Here is a 16,927-nt window from a genome sequence, read left to right on the forward strand (position 1 = left end):
TGTATTTACATTTGGAGTTAGGAAATGTGACGTAATACTTTCAGAAAACTTGGAAAATTACCAAATACTAAAATTGGAAATTCAGTAGAACTTTTCAAATGGCCAATGAAGTCTGTTTACTATAACTTCAACATGTGTGGGAGTACCGTTTAATTAGATTTTGGTATTGGAGAATTCTTTAAATCATTATTTATGGACAGAGGAGCCTGGTAGGCTGCAGTCCATGGGGTTGCTAAGAGTCGGACACGACTGAGCGACTTCACTTTCACTTTACACTTTCATGCATTGGAGGAGGAAATGGCAACCCACTCCAGTGTTCTTGCCTGGAGAATCCCAGGGACGGCGGAGCCTGGTGGGCTGCCGTCTGTGGGGTCACACAGAGTCTGACACGACTGAAGCGACTTAGCTTAGCATACTTATTTTTTTTTAATTTTTATTTGTTTATTTTTGGCTGTGCTGGGTTTTTGTTGCCGTGCACAAAGGCTGGTTGCCGTGATCAGGAGCTGCTCTCTAGTTGCAGTGCACAGGCTTCCCTTTCTGGTGACTTCTCTTGTTGTGGAGCACTGGCTCTAGGGCACAGGGGCTCAGTAACTGTGGCCCACGTCCTTAGTTGCCCCGCTGCATGTGGGATCTTGCCAGAGCAGGGATAGAACCCTTGCATTGGCAGGTGGATTCTCAACCACAGGACCACCAGGGAAGTCTCTATACTAATTTTTTAATTTAGATGTTTTCATATGTTTTTCCACAGTTATCAATAGGATATGGAGTCAGATTAATGGGAACTATATATACATATATTTTTTTTTAAATTAAGATCATATATTCATGGAGTCTCTTTCTAATTGAGTATTGGCATAATCTGAAAAGATAATTAGAGTTTTAAGTGGTAGTCTAGAGAAATTGAAAAAAAAAATTGTCTTTAGATAGGTATTGTTTAACTAAAAAAAAGCCAGTCAAACAAACAAAATCTTTTTCATTGCTTTAATGGTATAATGCTTAACAAATAGTTAATTTTCTAAATGTCAGCTATAATTTTTTTTTATATAGTTGTGAAACCTAAATCAACTATTTTTTCTTGCATGAAGGGGTGAGTAAAAATGTCGCTGCAATTAATTTTTCTGGTAATTTTTATGTCTGTTTTCTTTGATTTATGATTTATTGTCTTCATTCATGCATTCATTTTCTACTCATGTATTTAGGTATTTATTGGACTGAGTGCTTTGCCGAGTTCTATGGATGCCTACATACCTTAGAGAACTTACTATATAGTATAAAATACAAATAAATAAATACAATATGGCAATATAGTATGCTAAATTTATGATACAAATCATAGAGGGTTCGTACAGGCTAACTTGGGGAAATATTTCCAGAAGAAGTTATAATTAAAGTAAGTTAAAGTGAATACATGGATATTAATTGTCTAGAAAGGGTAGAACATTATTTCTGGTGGAAGACACAGTGTGGTCAGTGGGCTGTAAGTAAAAGGGAGCATGAAAGTGTTGTGAGTCTCTCAGTCATGTCTGACTCTTTGTGGTCCATAGACTGTAGCCCACCATGCTTCTCTGTGCATAGAATTTTCCAGGCAAGGATCCTGGAGTGGGTAGCCATTCCTTACTCCAGGGGATCTTCCTGACCCTGGGAACAAACCAGGTCTCCTGCATGGCAAACAGATTCTTTACAGTCTGAGCCACCATAATCCATGCATTTACCAGAAGATATTAAGGAAAGGTGGCAAGAATACACAGAAGAACTATACAAAAAAGGTCTTCCTGACCCAGATAACCACAGTGGTGTGATCACTCACCTAGAGCCAGACATACTGGAATGCGAAATCAAGTGGGTCTTAGGAAGCATCACTCTAAGCAAAGCTAGTGGAGGTAATGGAATTCCAGATGAGCTATTTCAAATCCTAAAAGATGATGCTGTGAAAGTGCTGCACTCAATATGCCAGCAAATTTGGAAAACTCAGCAGTGGCCACAGGACTGGAAAAGGTCAGTTTTCATTCCAATCCCAAAGACGGGCAACGCCAAAGAATGTTCAAAATACTGCACAATTGCACTTATCTCACACAACAGCAAATGCTCAAAATTCTCCAAGCCTGGCTACAACAGTACATGAACAGAGAACTTCCATGTGTTCAAGCTGGATTTAGAAAAGGCAGAGGAGAGATCAAATTGCCAACATCTGTTGGAACATTGAAAAAAAGCAAGAAAGTTCCAGAAAAACATCTGCTTTATTGACTACTCCAAAGACTTTGACTGTGTGGATCACAGCAAACTGAAAACTTCTTCAAGAGGTAGGAATACTAGACCACCTTACATGCCTCCTAAGAAACCTGTATGCAGGTCAAGAAGCAACAGTTAGAACAGGACATGGAACAACAAGTTGTTTCCAAGTTGGGAAAGGAGTACATCAAGGCTGTATATTGTCACCGTGCTTATTTACCTTATATGCAGAGTATATCATGTGAACTTCCAAGCTGGTTGAATCACAAGCTGGAATGAAGATTGCCAGGAGAAATATCAATAACCTCAGATATGCAGATGACACCACCCTTATGGCAGAAAGTGAAGAGGAACTGAAAAGTCTCTTGATGAAAGTGAAAGAGGAGAGTGAAAAAGCTGATTTAAAACTCAGCATTCGAAAAATTGAAGATCATGGCATCCAGTCCCATCACTTCATGACATATAGATGGAGAAACAATGGAAACAGTGACAGACTTTATTTTCTTGGGCTCCAAAATCACTGCAGATGGTGACTGCAGCCATGAAATTAAAAGACACTTGCTCCATGGGAGAAGAGCCATGACCAACCTAGACAGCATCTTAAAAAGCAGAGACATTACTTTGCCAACAGAGGTCCATCTAGTCAAAGCTATGGTTTTTCCAGTAGTCATGTATGGATATAAGAGTTTGACTATAAAGGAAGCTGAGTGCCAAAGAATCGGTGCTTTTGAAATGTGGTGTTGGAGAAGACTGAGAGTCCCTTGGACTGCAAGGAGATCTAACCAGCCAAACCTGAAGGAAATCAATCCTGAATATTCATCGGAAGGACTGATGCTGAAGCTAAAACTCTTAAACTTTAGCCACCTGATGTGGAGAATGGACTCATTGGAAAAGACCCTGATGCTGGGAAAGATTGAAGGTGGGAGGAGAAGGTGATGACGGAGGATGAGATGGTTGGATGGCATCACCGACTCAATGGACATGAGTTTGAGTAAACTCTGGGAGTTAGTGATGGACAGGGAGGCCTGGAGTGCTGCAGTCCATGGGGTCACAAAGAGTTGGACACGACTGAGTGACTGAACTGAACGTTTCTGTCCCAATCAACTGTCAGACTTTCCTCACCCTCAGAAGCAGAGCTTACAAAGATCAACCATAACTGCATAGTAGAACAGAGCAGACTGTGTGCTTCCTACAGGTACCTGGGTTGCAAAGAAGTGCTGGATTTGGGGAGAGGCATCGCCTAGCTTAGCATTCTTAGTCCTCCTCCAAGTTTCCTGAGTCCCTTCTTCAAGGGGAAGAGTGAGTGATTAGGTGAAGTGCGGCAAGCAGTATTAAACTGGGGAATGTGCTCCACGTGTTAACTTGATGCTAGAGGAAAAGGAGTTTCCTTCAACATCTGATATTACTCTTAGAAACAAAGGTTTAATGGTTTTTGATATAATAGAACTGTTTTCATTTTTGTCATCAAAATACCTCATGGAGTTGAGTATCTTTTGTATTATTTGAAACATTGGTATGTGTGGGCATTATTTTTCCTTTGTAGTTTGGTAACACTTGCGTGTAGAACCATTTTGGTCGGTTAACTAGTCTAGCCTTTCTCTGACATGTAGCAGGTGCTTGATAGCTTGGTTGAATGGGTAAAGGAATGAATAACTCTTCTTCTGCCACCAGGCACTAGTTTCTAAATAATGACATGGACCATAACATTTACTCAGTCTTACTGAAAAAGGTAAAATGAAGAGCTGCTAAAATCTATATTTTTGAGCCTGTGACAGACTAATGTGCGGTAGTTTGACCTTATTTCCTCACAGTGTATGTTGGAGATTTCCTCTCCATCGTTTCATTTATTGGTGCTTACAGTACTATAGGGAAGGTAGAAGCTACTGTGTAGTCATCATAGGTGATGTCTCTAAATCTGGACGTTGAAATGCAGCCCCAAATAAGATTTCTCAAGGCTAGTTTGATATCAGTGATTGCAGTGACTTCAGACTATATGGGACTTACCTAGTGGCTCAGATGGTAAAGAATCTGCCTGCAGCGCAGAGTCACAGCTTCGATCCCTGGATTGGGAAGATCCCCTGGAGAAGGGAATGGCAACCCACTCCAGTATTCTTGCCTGGAAAATCTCATGAACAGAGAAGCTTGGCAGGCTACAGTCTTTGGGGTCTTGAAATATTGGACAGGCTGAGGGAGTAACACTTTCACTTTTCACTTTCACAGACTACTTAGGGGCCATCTGTAGGGTGACTGTAGACAAGAACATAGTCAGAGAAAAACCAAAGATGCTCACCCTGCCCCAACCAGTTAACACGGGGCCTTTGGTAAATCTCTACAGGGAAGTAACAGTTATCTTTGGACTGCAAAAACAGCCTATGAATAAACACCTAAAACTTAAGTGCCATGAGAGTGTCTAACCCTCTATTAATATCTGACCACTCAAAAACTGGAGTTCGCATAGGCTAAAGCAATGGAGTAAGCAAGGCAATGAGATTGTTACCTGTTGTCCTCCGGGAAGGGTTCTCTAAAGACAAGAGGCAAATTCTATAGCTTAGATTTTCCTTCTGTTTTGAAATATTGAGTCTTTTCATCATAATTTGAAGGAAGAGCTAAATGCTAAGTTATTAGAAACAGTAAATTAAAACATATTAACTCTTTCTTAGGATTGTGTGATACAACCTGCAAGTTTTTGCCTGTGTTTTACGTTTTGGAGAGTCAGAGTAGACTTTTTAAAAACACAATTTCTTTAATGGCTAAATGGTTCATTCTATATTTTTTATTTCTGCATGAGTAATTTTTAACTATATTTTTTAATCTGAATATTTACATATTGGTGTTAATTTGTTCAAAGTATTTTTGTGATATTAAAAAATTCTTTGGCTGTAATTATTTCTCATTTTTTTATTCTTAGTATTTTTTGCAGCCATGGCTTTTTATTTGCATTAGAACAGGTTTATGCAAAGACCAGGCTTTGATTTTGCTGATGTTCTCTTTCCTTCTCTATCTTCACTCCTCTCACTTTAGTAGGATAGGAGAGCAAGTGAAAAGACAATTGAGAATGGATATCAGTAGAAGAAATCTACATCAGACATTCTAACTTTAATGCATTTTAATATGTAACACTTTCATTATTAAGCTCTTAAAAATATTATCTTGATTTTTTCCCTTTAAATCCATGAAATATTTGGAATATATTTAGCTTTCAAAATATAGTTTTTTCTTTACCTACTGTATTATACTGTTGACTTGTAATTCATTTCTGTTCTTTTCAGAAAACATGGATTGTATGATATGTATACTTCCAGGTGGGTTGAGATTTTGTGTTGTAGTACAGGATCAGTTAAAAATCTGTCTTTATTTGAAAATACTATTTTATGTTCTTCATTGGAAGTAGATAGAGATAGTCCAAATTTCTTAATATCACCACCAATATTTTGTCTGCTTATGTATAATCATTCACTTTGAAAGTTGACATGTCCATTTTTCTCTGTACTTCTGGGGTTTTGTTTTACATACTTGCATTTTATGCTGTTAGGAACATAAAAATTCACTGTTTCTTGGGAACTTTTACTGTAGTATCTCATTTCTTCTTTCCATTAAGTTTTATATTATATAATACTACTATTGTATATATACTTTGCTTTCGTTAGTATTTGCAGAGTACATTAGTTAAGGATATATCTATTTGCAGATAGCTCAGTAAGGCTTTCTTTTTTTCATAAAGCAAAAAGTCTCATGAAATATTATCAGGCATTGACTTAGTGATGCAGTTTGAGATCCAGTCTTCTTTTCTTAGGAGAAAACATCACTAATGTTTTCTTTTTGCACTCAAGGTTGCACAATGGCTAACCTCTAGAGCTCACAGCCTTCAAAGAGGAAAAAGATTGTAGAGACAAATGGCTTCTTTTCATTCTTTATCTTTTATCTAGGAAAGAAATCTCTTCTTATTAACATTTTTGTGAACATCTTGCTGGATGTGCCCTATGGCCATTTCTTGCTGTATGGGAATGGATGAAAAGGAGCTTAGATGGAGATTGGGTCAGACTATTAAAGTATTTTTTTTTTCATCTCTTATTTTCTGTCACTCAGAGTAGTAAATTTTGAATTTTTTATCCAATCTGACAATTTCTGTTTTTTATTAGATGAGTTTTAAGTTTTTTACATTTTTGCAATGCTGATGTTTGGGTCTTATTTTTCTTTTTGTGTTTTCTATTTCTATTCTGTTTTACTTTTCTCCTTTACTCCTTATCTTAGATCAGTACATTTTATCCTATTTTCCCCTTGCTTTTGACTTTATAAATCACTGTTACGTTTAAGTGGTTGTTCCTAAATTCTCAATATATATTTAACCATATATTTTTCTAAGAAAGTATAAAGTAATTGGGTATTTATATCATGTTTTGAAAAGCAGTATGGAGTTTAACGTACTTTGACCAGTTACTGCTCCTCTAAATATGCTATAGTTCTGTCTTCTTATAGTTATCTAGAATTTTGGTTTAATATTTTTAATCACCTGGTTTATGTCTTCACACAGAAATTAAATTTGTATTTATTATTTTACACCATTTGTTGAAGCTTGTAGGCCATTCTTTCTGATAGGCTCCTTTTTTTCCCTTACTGAAAGATGTTTTTAAGTTTCTAATTATAGGTCTTAAGGTAATAGAAGTAAACTGTTCAATTGTTCTTAAGGCTTTGAGGAAAGCAAACTAATCTTTCTGTGTCTGAAAATAGTTATTCTCCTTCCAGGCCACACAAACCACCCCCACCTCCTGTTCAGAGCTTTTGAGGTCTCATATTTTCTCTCCTCTAAATGGTAGTTTGTCTGGGTATAAAAGTTTTGATAGACCATTCTTTCTTAGTACTATTTGAGGTTTTACTCCACTGTCTTCTGGAGTAAGTAGTAACTAATAAATCTGTTAGTATAACCACTTTTATAGGTCATATCTTTTCTCTCATAGCTTTTAATTTCTTTCTTTGGATATTTGCTACTTCTGTGTGATTTAAGTTTATCCTGCTTGGTACTTTAAAACATTTTTTTTTTAATTTTATAGTTTATTGAGATATAGTTAACTATATATATATATCCCAATTTATTGGGATATAGTTAACTCTTGCTTAGTACTTTGAATTTTTTTTTTTTAATCAATAAACTGGACTGATACCTTTTTTTTGATCTAGAACATTCTTAGTATTTTTCAAATATTTCTTCTGTTCTCTTGGACTCTTGATTAGATGTATTTGAAAGCTTTTAGTATGTTCTGTCGGAGAAGGCAATGGCACCCCACTCCAATACTCTTGCCTGGAAAATCCCATGGATGGAGGAGCCTGGTAGGCTGCAGTCCATGGGGTTGCTAAGAGTCGGACATGGCTGAGCGACTTCACTTTCACTTTTCACTTTCCTGCATTGGAGAAGGAAATGGCAACCCACTCCAGTGTTCTTGCCTGGAGAATCCCAGGGACAGGGGAGCGTGGTGGGCTGCCGTCTGTGGGGTCCCACAGAGTCAGACAGGACTGAAGCAGCTTAGCAGCAGCAGCAGCAGCATGTTCTGTCTCATCTGTTTCCTCAAACATTTATTTCTTATCTAGCTACCTTTCAGTTCAGTAATTCTTTGTGGCTGATATTTTTTCCATTTGCTTTTTAAGTGGTTTTTAAAAAATATTCACAAGATTTCTTATAGTTATTTTTTTTAATATTCACTTATTTTTATTTCATTTCTGCTTTTCTGTTTCAGTTCTAATGGAAGAGTAAAAAATTTTGAGAATCATAAAGGTAGTCATTATTTTTGAATTATTTCAGCTGGAATGGATTAATTTAATGAATGTTGATTCTGCTGGCACTTAGCTTTAGATGTCTTTTGACGTTTAATTACAAGTTCATTTTAAAATGAGTTTTTTTCCTTCTCTACTTTCTTTCTCCCCTATTTTTCCTAGTTTCTTTTCTATATTCATTCTTCTCTGTCAAGCAGTTTCCTGGTTTTTTTCCTTTTCCCCCATGTTTTAAATACTGTATTGGCATCTTGAGACTCCTGTCAGTGATGATGAGGGTATTGCTGCTGGTGCTACTGCTGCTAAGTTGCTTCAGTCATGTCTGACTCTGTGCGAACCCAGAGACGGCACCCCATCAGGCTCCCCGTCCCTGGGATTCTCCAGGCAAGAACACTGGAGTGGGTTGCCATTTCCTTCTCTGGAGGGTATTGCATATACCGTTAAAAGTTAGACAGTGAATTGATTATCTGTACATTTCTAGAAATGAGGCTTTTTCTGTATCCTCCTGTCTCCCTAGGGTTATGGCTTGTCAAAAGTCCCAATTTTTGTCAGTTATATTTAAGTATTTTGTTTATATATTTTAAGTATATAAATTTTATATTTTAATTTTAGCTACTGCTAAATCGCTTCAGTCGTTTCCGACTCTGTGCGACCCCATAGACGTCAGCCCATCAGGCTCCCCCGTCCCTGGGATTCTCCAGGCAAGAACACTGGAGTGGGTTGCCATTTCCTTCTCCAATGCATGAAAGTGAAAAATGAAAGTGAAGTCACTCAGTTGTGTCCAACTCTTAGCGACCCCGTGGACTGCAGCCTACCAGGCTCCTCCGTCCATGGGATTTTCCAGGCAAGAGTACTGCAGTGGGGTGCCATTGCCTTTAGCTAATCATATGCAATTTTTAGTAGTATTACTCCATCATGAATCTTAAGCAGTGAGCCTTCCATTGGTCATACATCTCATATGTAACCCTGAGTCTTTTATATCCTATTTGGGCCAAATTTAGTTTCCATTGCCTGTATTTACCTCAAAACTAGTCCTACTTCTTTGTCCTTCTTTATCCAAGAGATATTCATTTTGTGTTTGAACATGGTTGTATCTTTGACCATTGCTTTGTGATCACCACTGATGGATATCAGTCAACATGTACTGATTGTTTCTTATTTAATCAGAAAAGTTCTAGATTTCAAATCTCTTACCAGTTTCAAAACATACTTCTGAAACTTTCTTGGGCAACAAAAGGGCACACATTTCCACACTCTGTTTCATTGTACATATAGACATTTGATTTTGACCTATTTTAAAATCCAACTTTTTTGTTTTTACAAGCAAGTAGGAATAGGATGGGTAGAAAATTTTCTCTTACTTTGATACTTCAGATGAAATGCTGATATCCCTTCCTGTGTTTTCAGATTTCTAGCTCTGAGTCTCCTGTTTACTGTATGACTTCTCAAAGTTTTGAGTTGTTTTCCTTTTCTTTTTTGTTTTTCTCTGGAGAATGCTACTGGCCTTTTAGAAGTATTCTGAGGGAAAAAATGTCATTCTCCAAAAGTAAAACTAATAACCAGTGAAAATAGAGTACCTGGTATGCTTTAGAAAGTCAAAAGACAAATACTCCTTAATGAAAAGGATGTATAGAAATAATGGAGAGCTGGGGCTTGGGGAATTTAGGCACAACAGAATTTTAATAGGAGACGTGGAATGAGATTAAGACCTGGTTGAGAGAATTTTGGTATAATGAAAATGCTGATATGTGCAGTTAATATTTGATTCATTTAGTGAAGGAAAATTATTAGATAGTAGAAAAAAGAATAACAGCGCACTGTTTAGGAAGCCATGCTGTTTATCTTATTTTTAAACAGTTAAATACTTTGCAGCCACTGTGTTCTCTGTAAGTTTAATTGCTGGTAGAATTAAGCTGAGATGTGTTTTTTTTTTTTCCAGTTTTGAGAAAAATAAAGACATTTATACCTTTCTTTTTACCTCTTTCAGTATGGCTTGGGAAGAGAATTTGTTAGATGATTTACTAAATTTTGCTGCCACTCCCAAAGGACTACTGCTTCTTCAAAGAACAGGTGCCATCAACGAATGTGTGACATTCATGTTCAACCAATATGCAAAGAAATTACAGGTGCGAATTACCATCTGCCACAGGCAAAAGGAACTTTTGTTTCTGTAAAAGCCATTAAGAACATCATTCTGGTTTCTTTTTGTGAAGAGATTATTAAACTTCAATTAAAAACTCATATAGCATTGTAATATTTAACTTGATATTTTTTCAAGAAGACATTAGAGTTGATATTGGTATCTGTGACTATTTTACAGGATGACACAACTGAATGAAATTGAAAAACTCATTCATCCAGATGTTTTATAAATATATCAGACATCTGGATATATTAAAACTCAATGGAATTCCATTTTTGGGTCTAAATGTGTCAATGAGAGTTTAGGGTTCACATTTTGAAAGAAATATATATATTTGTAGAGGGCTTTTATTATTGCTACTGTTTAAATTTAAAATCTAGGCCTTTCTCACAGAGATCACTGAAGTATGTTCATTTTTTTGCTAGTACAGTGAATATCCCTAGACTTCAGAGCTTCTTAGGATCATAGGTATACTTTTTGTTGTTGTTGCTGTTGTTTTTGTTTGCTTTGTTGTGTTTTTTTTTTTTTTTAATTGGGGTATAGTTGCTTTACAATGTTGGGTCGATTTCCACTGTACAGGGAAGTGAATCAGCATAGGTATGCTTTTAAAAGTGTTTCCTTTTATCTCTGGAAGTTGCTGTTTCTTGATGTTCTTATTGTAGCCTAGAAGAAAGGGCTAGGGCCTCTTGGGGATCTTTTATGTATTTATTTTTATAGAAGAGCACTAATCCCTTTCATGATCACTCTCTACCTTCACAAATAGCCTCCCAAAGGCCCCACTTCCTACCATCACCTCTGGGGCTTAGGAGTTCAACATAGGAATTTTGGCAGAACACAGACATTCATAATATAGCAAATGTAGAAGTTTTCAGGCTTTTAATGTTTATATAAATTGTGTTTTGATCTGTTGGTAAGTTTTAATTTCTCCTTGTATACTAGTTAACCATTTGGGTTTTCATTTTTATTCCATTTCTGAAAATATTCGAGCAATTCAAAGACATTTTTCTTTCTCATTCAGATGCTTGAGACCATTCAGACACAACTTTTTACTATTGTAATAATATACCTAGGATTAGATGTCATTTTTTTTATATTCATAAAATTTAAAGCAATCTGACCTTCCTTTGTATTGTGCTGTTAGTTGTAATAGAAGACGTTCCCTGGACCTCAGTAAATTACGACCATATAATTTAGTATAATACTTTAATATCAATTTATACCATTCAAGACGTTTTTTGAAAATTTAGACTCTGAGTTATCTTGTAAGAAAGCAGCTAGAGTTTCTTTAATTTTGCTGAAGATAATGTTGAGATTCAAGCTGGTATAAATGACCTGCCTGTGTTCACACATGTAGTTATTGATGGCAGTAATTCTAGAACTGAGATTCTAGTCTTAGATTTTAACAGTGTCCATGAAATCTAAGTCTTGTTTAATGAAGCCCCTGTAACTTCTCTGAAGGTTTTCTTTGCCTCTTCTTTTTTAGTATTTAGTCTTGATTGGGAGACCCCTATGGCTACCAGTTTCTGAATCATAGGGTCATTTGGGATGATTGATGAGTAAGGTGTTTTTCTTCCTGTCATGGAAAAAGCCATGTGGGAAAAGATAAACACTTACTTTGTTGTACTTCTATGTTATCTAATTGCCGAATTAATGGATACTAAAGTAAGGAACATGGAGAATGAGATTTGGAAGGCAAATTTATAGAGATGTGAGCAGCAAAAAATTGAAGAAATAAGCCTAATGTTTTTCCCACAGTCTTTTAGTCCCTCCCCCTTTTTTGCCCTTAAAACAGAATGTATAGTTTATATTTTAAGTATTTGATGAAAACATATGCTTATCCTTTCAATAAAATGTTGAAAAATACAAATTCTAAATGGTTAGCTCTATTTAGAAGTCAAACACTTTGGCTAAGATCAGGCTAACCTATGAAGTCTGAGGAAGGAGGAACATTTTATAGTGCCTTTGTTATTTCCTTATTGTGATTTTTGCTAAGAGATACTTCTGAACTTTACCATGAATATATGTATAATATTCTCTGTGAAGTAGCAATTATTTCCGGTTTTCTACAGTGTATATTAAATGAGGATTATGTGTACGTGCATGTGTGTATAACTTCCTCCTTTGGGGGAAAAAAATCATATTGCCTCTAAAAGGATGATTTTTAAGACAATACCATTGTTCTTTTTAAAGCTGTTTATTTGAAAGCCCAGTGTAAAAACTGGCAGTCAATACAGATTAATCAATGATAATTTATTATTTAAGAACCAATTAAAGAATAAAATAGTAAGATAACACAAATAAGAGTTAGAAGGAATCTCTTTTCATTTAGTCCAATGTCCCTTATTTTATATATAAAGAGACTTAGAGACATAGTGACTTGTTTAAGGTCATGAAGCTTCTTAGTTTTAGGGCTGGTACCAGAGCCTAGTTCTGAAATAAGATTGTCAAAAATATTTGTTAGTATTAAGTCACTAATCGTTATAGTTTTTTTTTTTTCTGCTCTTGTTATCTTTACTTGAAAGACTGTCTAGCATTTTAATAAAGAAATCAGTAAGTCTGCATATAAAATGTAAATAAAATATTAACATGCTATGTTTTCCTGCTTCTCATGTTTTCTTGTTTACATTAGATCAGCAGGCATAAAAAGTTTGGTTATGGAGTTTTGGTTACACAAGTGGCATCAACAGCAGCAGGTGCGATAGCCCTACGAAATTCAGGTAAGTTCTTTAAAAGTGTAATTTAAATAAAATGAGCCAGTCCAGACAAAATTCAGCTGCCATGAACAAGTGTCAACTATTTCACTCTGAAGTTCTTCTTCACAAGTTAGGCCGTAGGTAAAAGAGTGTTAATGGTATTTCCTTCTTTTCTCTTCCATGAAATCCCACTGGGAATTTTTTTCTGTAAAATATATACAATTTTTTCTTTCCTCAGAACAGTGGTACATAATGAACCTAGACTAAGATATACCTAATGGCTTTAAGAACCCTTCACTTTATAAATCAAAAGTGTGTCATCTTTTCTTGATATAGTTCCATCTGATAGGCTTAATGCTCAGTTTCAGTGATTTATATATGAATCAAGATTTATAGTCATAATAGTTGTTGCATATACATATCATTTTCTTATTCCCTTTTCTCTTCCTTTCTTGAAAGATTCTCACCCACTTAATTTTCACCACTATTTCTGGAGTTTATAGTCAGCATGTATTATCTACTACAGATTGGATTTTTAAGATGTTCAAACGTTGAAGATTTAATGTATTGTAAAGTTAACTGAACCCTGCACCAGAGACCAAATGTAATCTCTGATAGAGATGCTGTGATTATATTTAAACCTTAGAAGTGAAGAATCATAACCTCAGTGGTCACTATTGAGTCTATCCTCAAATGAAAATATTTTTCTATGATATATCTAAATCTTAAGTATTTTTTGGCTGAACTTTGGACTGCTTATATTATGAAACATATTTCTTGGCAGAAGCTGTCCTAAGCGAACCACTTACTGCTTTACTTAGAATAAAATCCAATTTATTTATAGTACTCAGGGGCATGTTAATGGAAACATTTGAAGACTAGATTCAATCCCAGATTTCCCTGTTGGTCGAGTTATTAAGCTTTAAACCTTATAGTATCCAGCTTTCCTTGAAAGGATTAAATGCAATTTTTCATAGGACAAAGGAAGGAAGACTGACACTGCCTGAGTCCCTGTGATGTCTTAGGTACTGCATTAACTCTCTGTATATTGTTTCATTTATACTTTACGGCAACCTTCGAATGTAGCACTTTTTCAGTTTTCACATTGAGAACTGATGCTGTTAGAATTCAAAAGATTCAAAGATATATAACTTAATAAGCTGGCAGATTAGTAATTTGAACCCTGATGGTCTTGATTTCAGGGCCTATATATTTTGTTACACTAGAAACCCATTCTGCTCTAATGTGTTGTTGCTGCTGCTGCTGCTAAGTCGCTTCAGTCGTGTCCAACTCTGTGCGACCCCATAGACAGCAGCCCACCAGGTTTCCCTGTCCCTGGGATTCTCTAGGCAAGAACACTGGAGTGGGTTGCCATTTCCTTCTCCAATGCATGAAAGTGAAAAGTGAAAGTGAAGTCGCTCAGTCGTGTCCGACTCTAGCAATCCCATGGACTGCAGCCTACCAGGCTCCTCCGTCCATGGGATTTTCTAGGCAAAAGTACTGGAGTGGGGTGCCATTGCCTTCTCCTAAATTACTGATTTTATGATTAGGTGTTTTGTTTTACACTTTCCATATGCTTTGATTCCTCATAAAGGAATTTGATAATCAAACTCAATAGTCACTTTCATTTAGATATATAGTATCTGACTCTGGAAAATTTGAAGACGGTATAGAACCAAAAGTTGTATGAAATAGAGAACTGTTCTAAGCATATGGAAATACAAAAGGATAGTTCCATTAGAGAAAGAGAACACAAGTACACTCTTTGGTTGCTTATGGTGTCTCCTGATACCTCCTTCCAGGCTGCATTTCACTGTTAACTCATTTGCAGAGTAACGTGTAAACTTTTTTGCTTTTTTTCAGGAAAACATGATGACAGAGATTATTGACTAAAGGATTAAAAACTGGGACTCAAAATTCAGTCCCCTAGGGGAATGGTTTTGAGAGTTTAGTCATTACATGGTTTCATAATAATGAGAGTTTAGTCATTACATAATTTAGTCATTACATAGTTTTATCATAAGCATATATTAACAATATCAGCACTAATTTCTACCAAGGTTAGAGATTATTTCTTATACAGGATTCAAGTATGTCTTTTGTCATTGTGGAACGGTCTCGTCAGAAGGATAAGTATGTCTTTCCACCACAATTCAAAGAAGTAATATACTATAAATATGATGTAAAATTCTTCTTAGGGTTTATTAATGCACTTATAACTGAATTATGGGCCAATCTGGAATGTGGAAGAGATGATGTTAGAGTAACCCATCCCAGATCTACTCCAGTGGACCCTATTGACCAAAGCTGTCAAAAGGTAAGAAATGATTTATCTAATAATGTATAGATTTTAAGTATCTCTCAAATTGCTTCATCCAGACTTTAATCTATATTCAGTTACAACCAGCAGCCTTTCCTAAGTTTGTCCTAACCCTCCTTTCTTTCATTTCTAACTTTGTGTTTCTAAAATAAACTTATAAAAGACAGAAATACCAGTGTTCCTTGGGAATTGTCTTGCAAGAACATTCTTTTTTTATGAATTCCTACTATATTTTATACTGTAATTTTTCTCAGTTAATAAATATATAGACATCAGACAAAATAATAAACATGGACTTAAAGGAACTAGAAAAAGAACAAACAAATGCAAATTTAATAGAAGGAAAGAAATAATAAAAATCAAAATAGAAATAGAGAGTAAAAGTGAAAGTAGAAAAACAACAAGCAAACCCAGATGTAACAGAAGAAAAGAAATAATAAAAATTGAAACAGAAATACAGACTAAAAAACCAATAGAAAAGATCAGTAAAACTAACAGCTGATTTTTTGAAAAGATAAGCAAAATTAATAAACCTTTAGCTAGACTTCTCAAAAAAAGAGAGGACCCAAATAGGTTGGAAATGAAAAAGAACTTATAACCAGTATCACAGAAATCATGATATTACTATGGACAGTTATATGCCAATTAAATGGATAACCTAGAATAAATTGTATACTTCTTGGATTTTACCCATCTTTCAAGATTGAATCAGGAATACAAAATATAAACAGTCAGATGACCAGTAATGAAATTGAATCAGTAATTTTTAAAAGACTCCCAACAGACAAAAGGCCAGGATCAGATGGCTTCACAGGTGAATTATATCAGACATTTAAACAATTAATCCTTCTCCTTCTCAAACTATTCCATGTTTGAGATGAAGGAATATTTCAGAATTCAGTCTGTGAGGCCTACATCACCCTGATTCAGAAACAAGACTATGAAAAAAATATATAGGCCAGTATCACTGAAGGTAGTTGCAAAAATCCTCAATAAAATGCTGGCAAATCAAATTCAACCATATATTAAAAGGGTCATACACCATGATCATGTGGATTTATCCCAAGGTTAAAATGATGGTTCAGTATCTGCAAATTAGTTGGTGTGATAGACTACATTAATAATTGAAGGATAAAACTCATATCATCTCAGTAGGTACAGAAAGAGCTTTTGACAAAATTCAACATTCATTTATGAAACTCAACATTCACTGATGTATGAATGGATAAAGAAAATGTGGTGTAGGTATAGAATGAAATATTACTCAGCTATAGAATAAAATGAAATCTTGCCATTTGTGACATGAATGGACCCAGAAAGTATTATACTAAGTGAGAAAAGTCAGATGGAGAAAGACAAATACCATATGATTTCATGTCTATGTGGATTCTATTTTTGGGGGGGATTTAATTTTATTGTTATTTAAATTTTAGGAAACAATGATGTGGCTTCCATATACAAAGAGGTTCATTTAAAAGTTTTAGTCCAGTTTCTCCTTCCTTCTCTCTATAGCTTTGCTTTTGCTGTATGCTAGACAATAGCCCTTGGAGAAGGCACTGGTGACCCACTCCAGTACTCTTGCCTGGAAAATCCCATGGACGGAGGAGCCTGGTAGGCTGCAGTCCATGGGGTCGCTAAGAGTCGGACACGACTGAGCGACTTCACTTTCACTTTTCACGCATTGGAGAAGGAAATGGCAACCCACTCCAGTGTTCTTGCCTGGAGAATCCCAGGGATGGCGGAGCCTGGTGGGCTGCGGTCTATGGGGTTGCACAGAGT

General features: G+C 35.7%; 1 protein-coding gene across 3 annotated transcripts in view; it reads left to right on the plus strand.

The window, feature by feature from the left end:
- Positions 1-16,927, plus strand: part of TBC1D32 (TBC1 domain family member 32) — a 205,515-nt gene that overhangs the window by 67,053 nt on the left and 121,535 nt on the right. For 2 of the 3 annotated variants that reach the window (XM_027551099.1, XM_027551101.1), the window contains exons 19-22: positions 5,499-5,531; positions 9,980-10,118; positions 12,765-12,852; positions 15,027-15,145. In XM_027551099.1, the coding sequence (XP_027406900.1) occupies positions 5,499-5,531; positions 9,980-10,118; positions 12,765-12,852; positions 15,027-15,145 (379 nt within the window). The remainder of the gene's footprint in view (positions 1-5,498; positions 5,532-9,979; positions 10,119-12,764; positions 12,853-15,026; positions 15,146-16,927) is intronic. The other variant, XM_027551100.1, reaches the window with a different exon arrangement.

Source organism: Bos indicus x Bos taurus, chromosome 9, assembly GCF_003369695.1.
Source record: "Bos indicus x Bos taurus breed Angus x Brahman F1 hybrid chromosome 9, Bos_hybrid_MaternalHap_v2.0, whole genome shotgun sequence".
Classification (NCBI taxonomy): domain Eukaryota; kingdom Metazoa; phylum Chordata; class Mammalia; order Artiodactyla; family Bovidae; genus Bos; species Bos indicus x Bos taurus.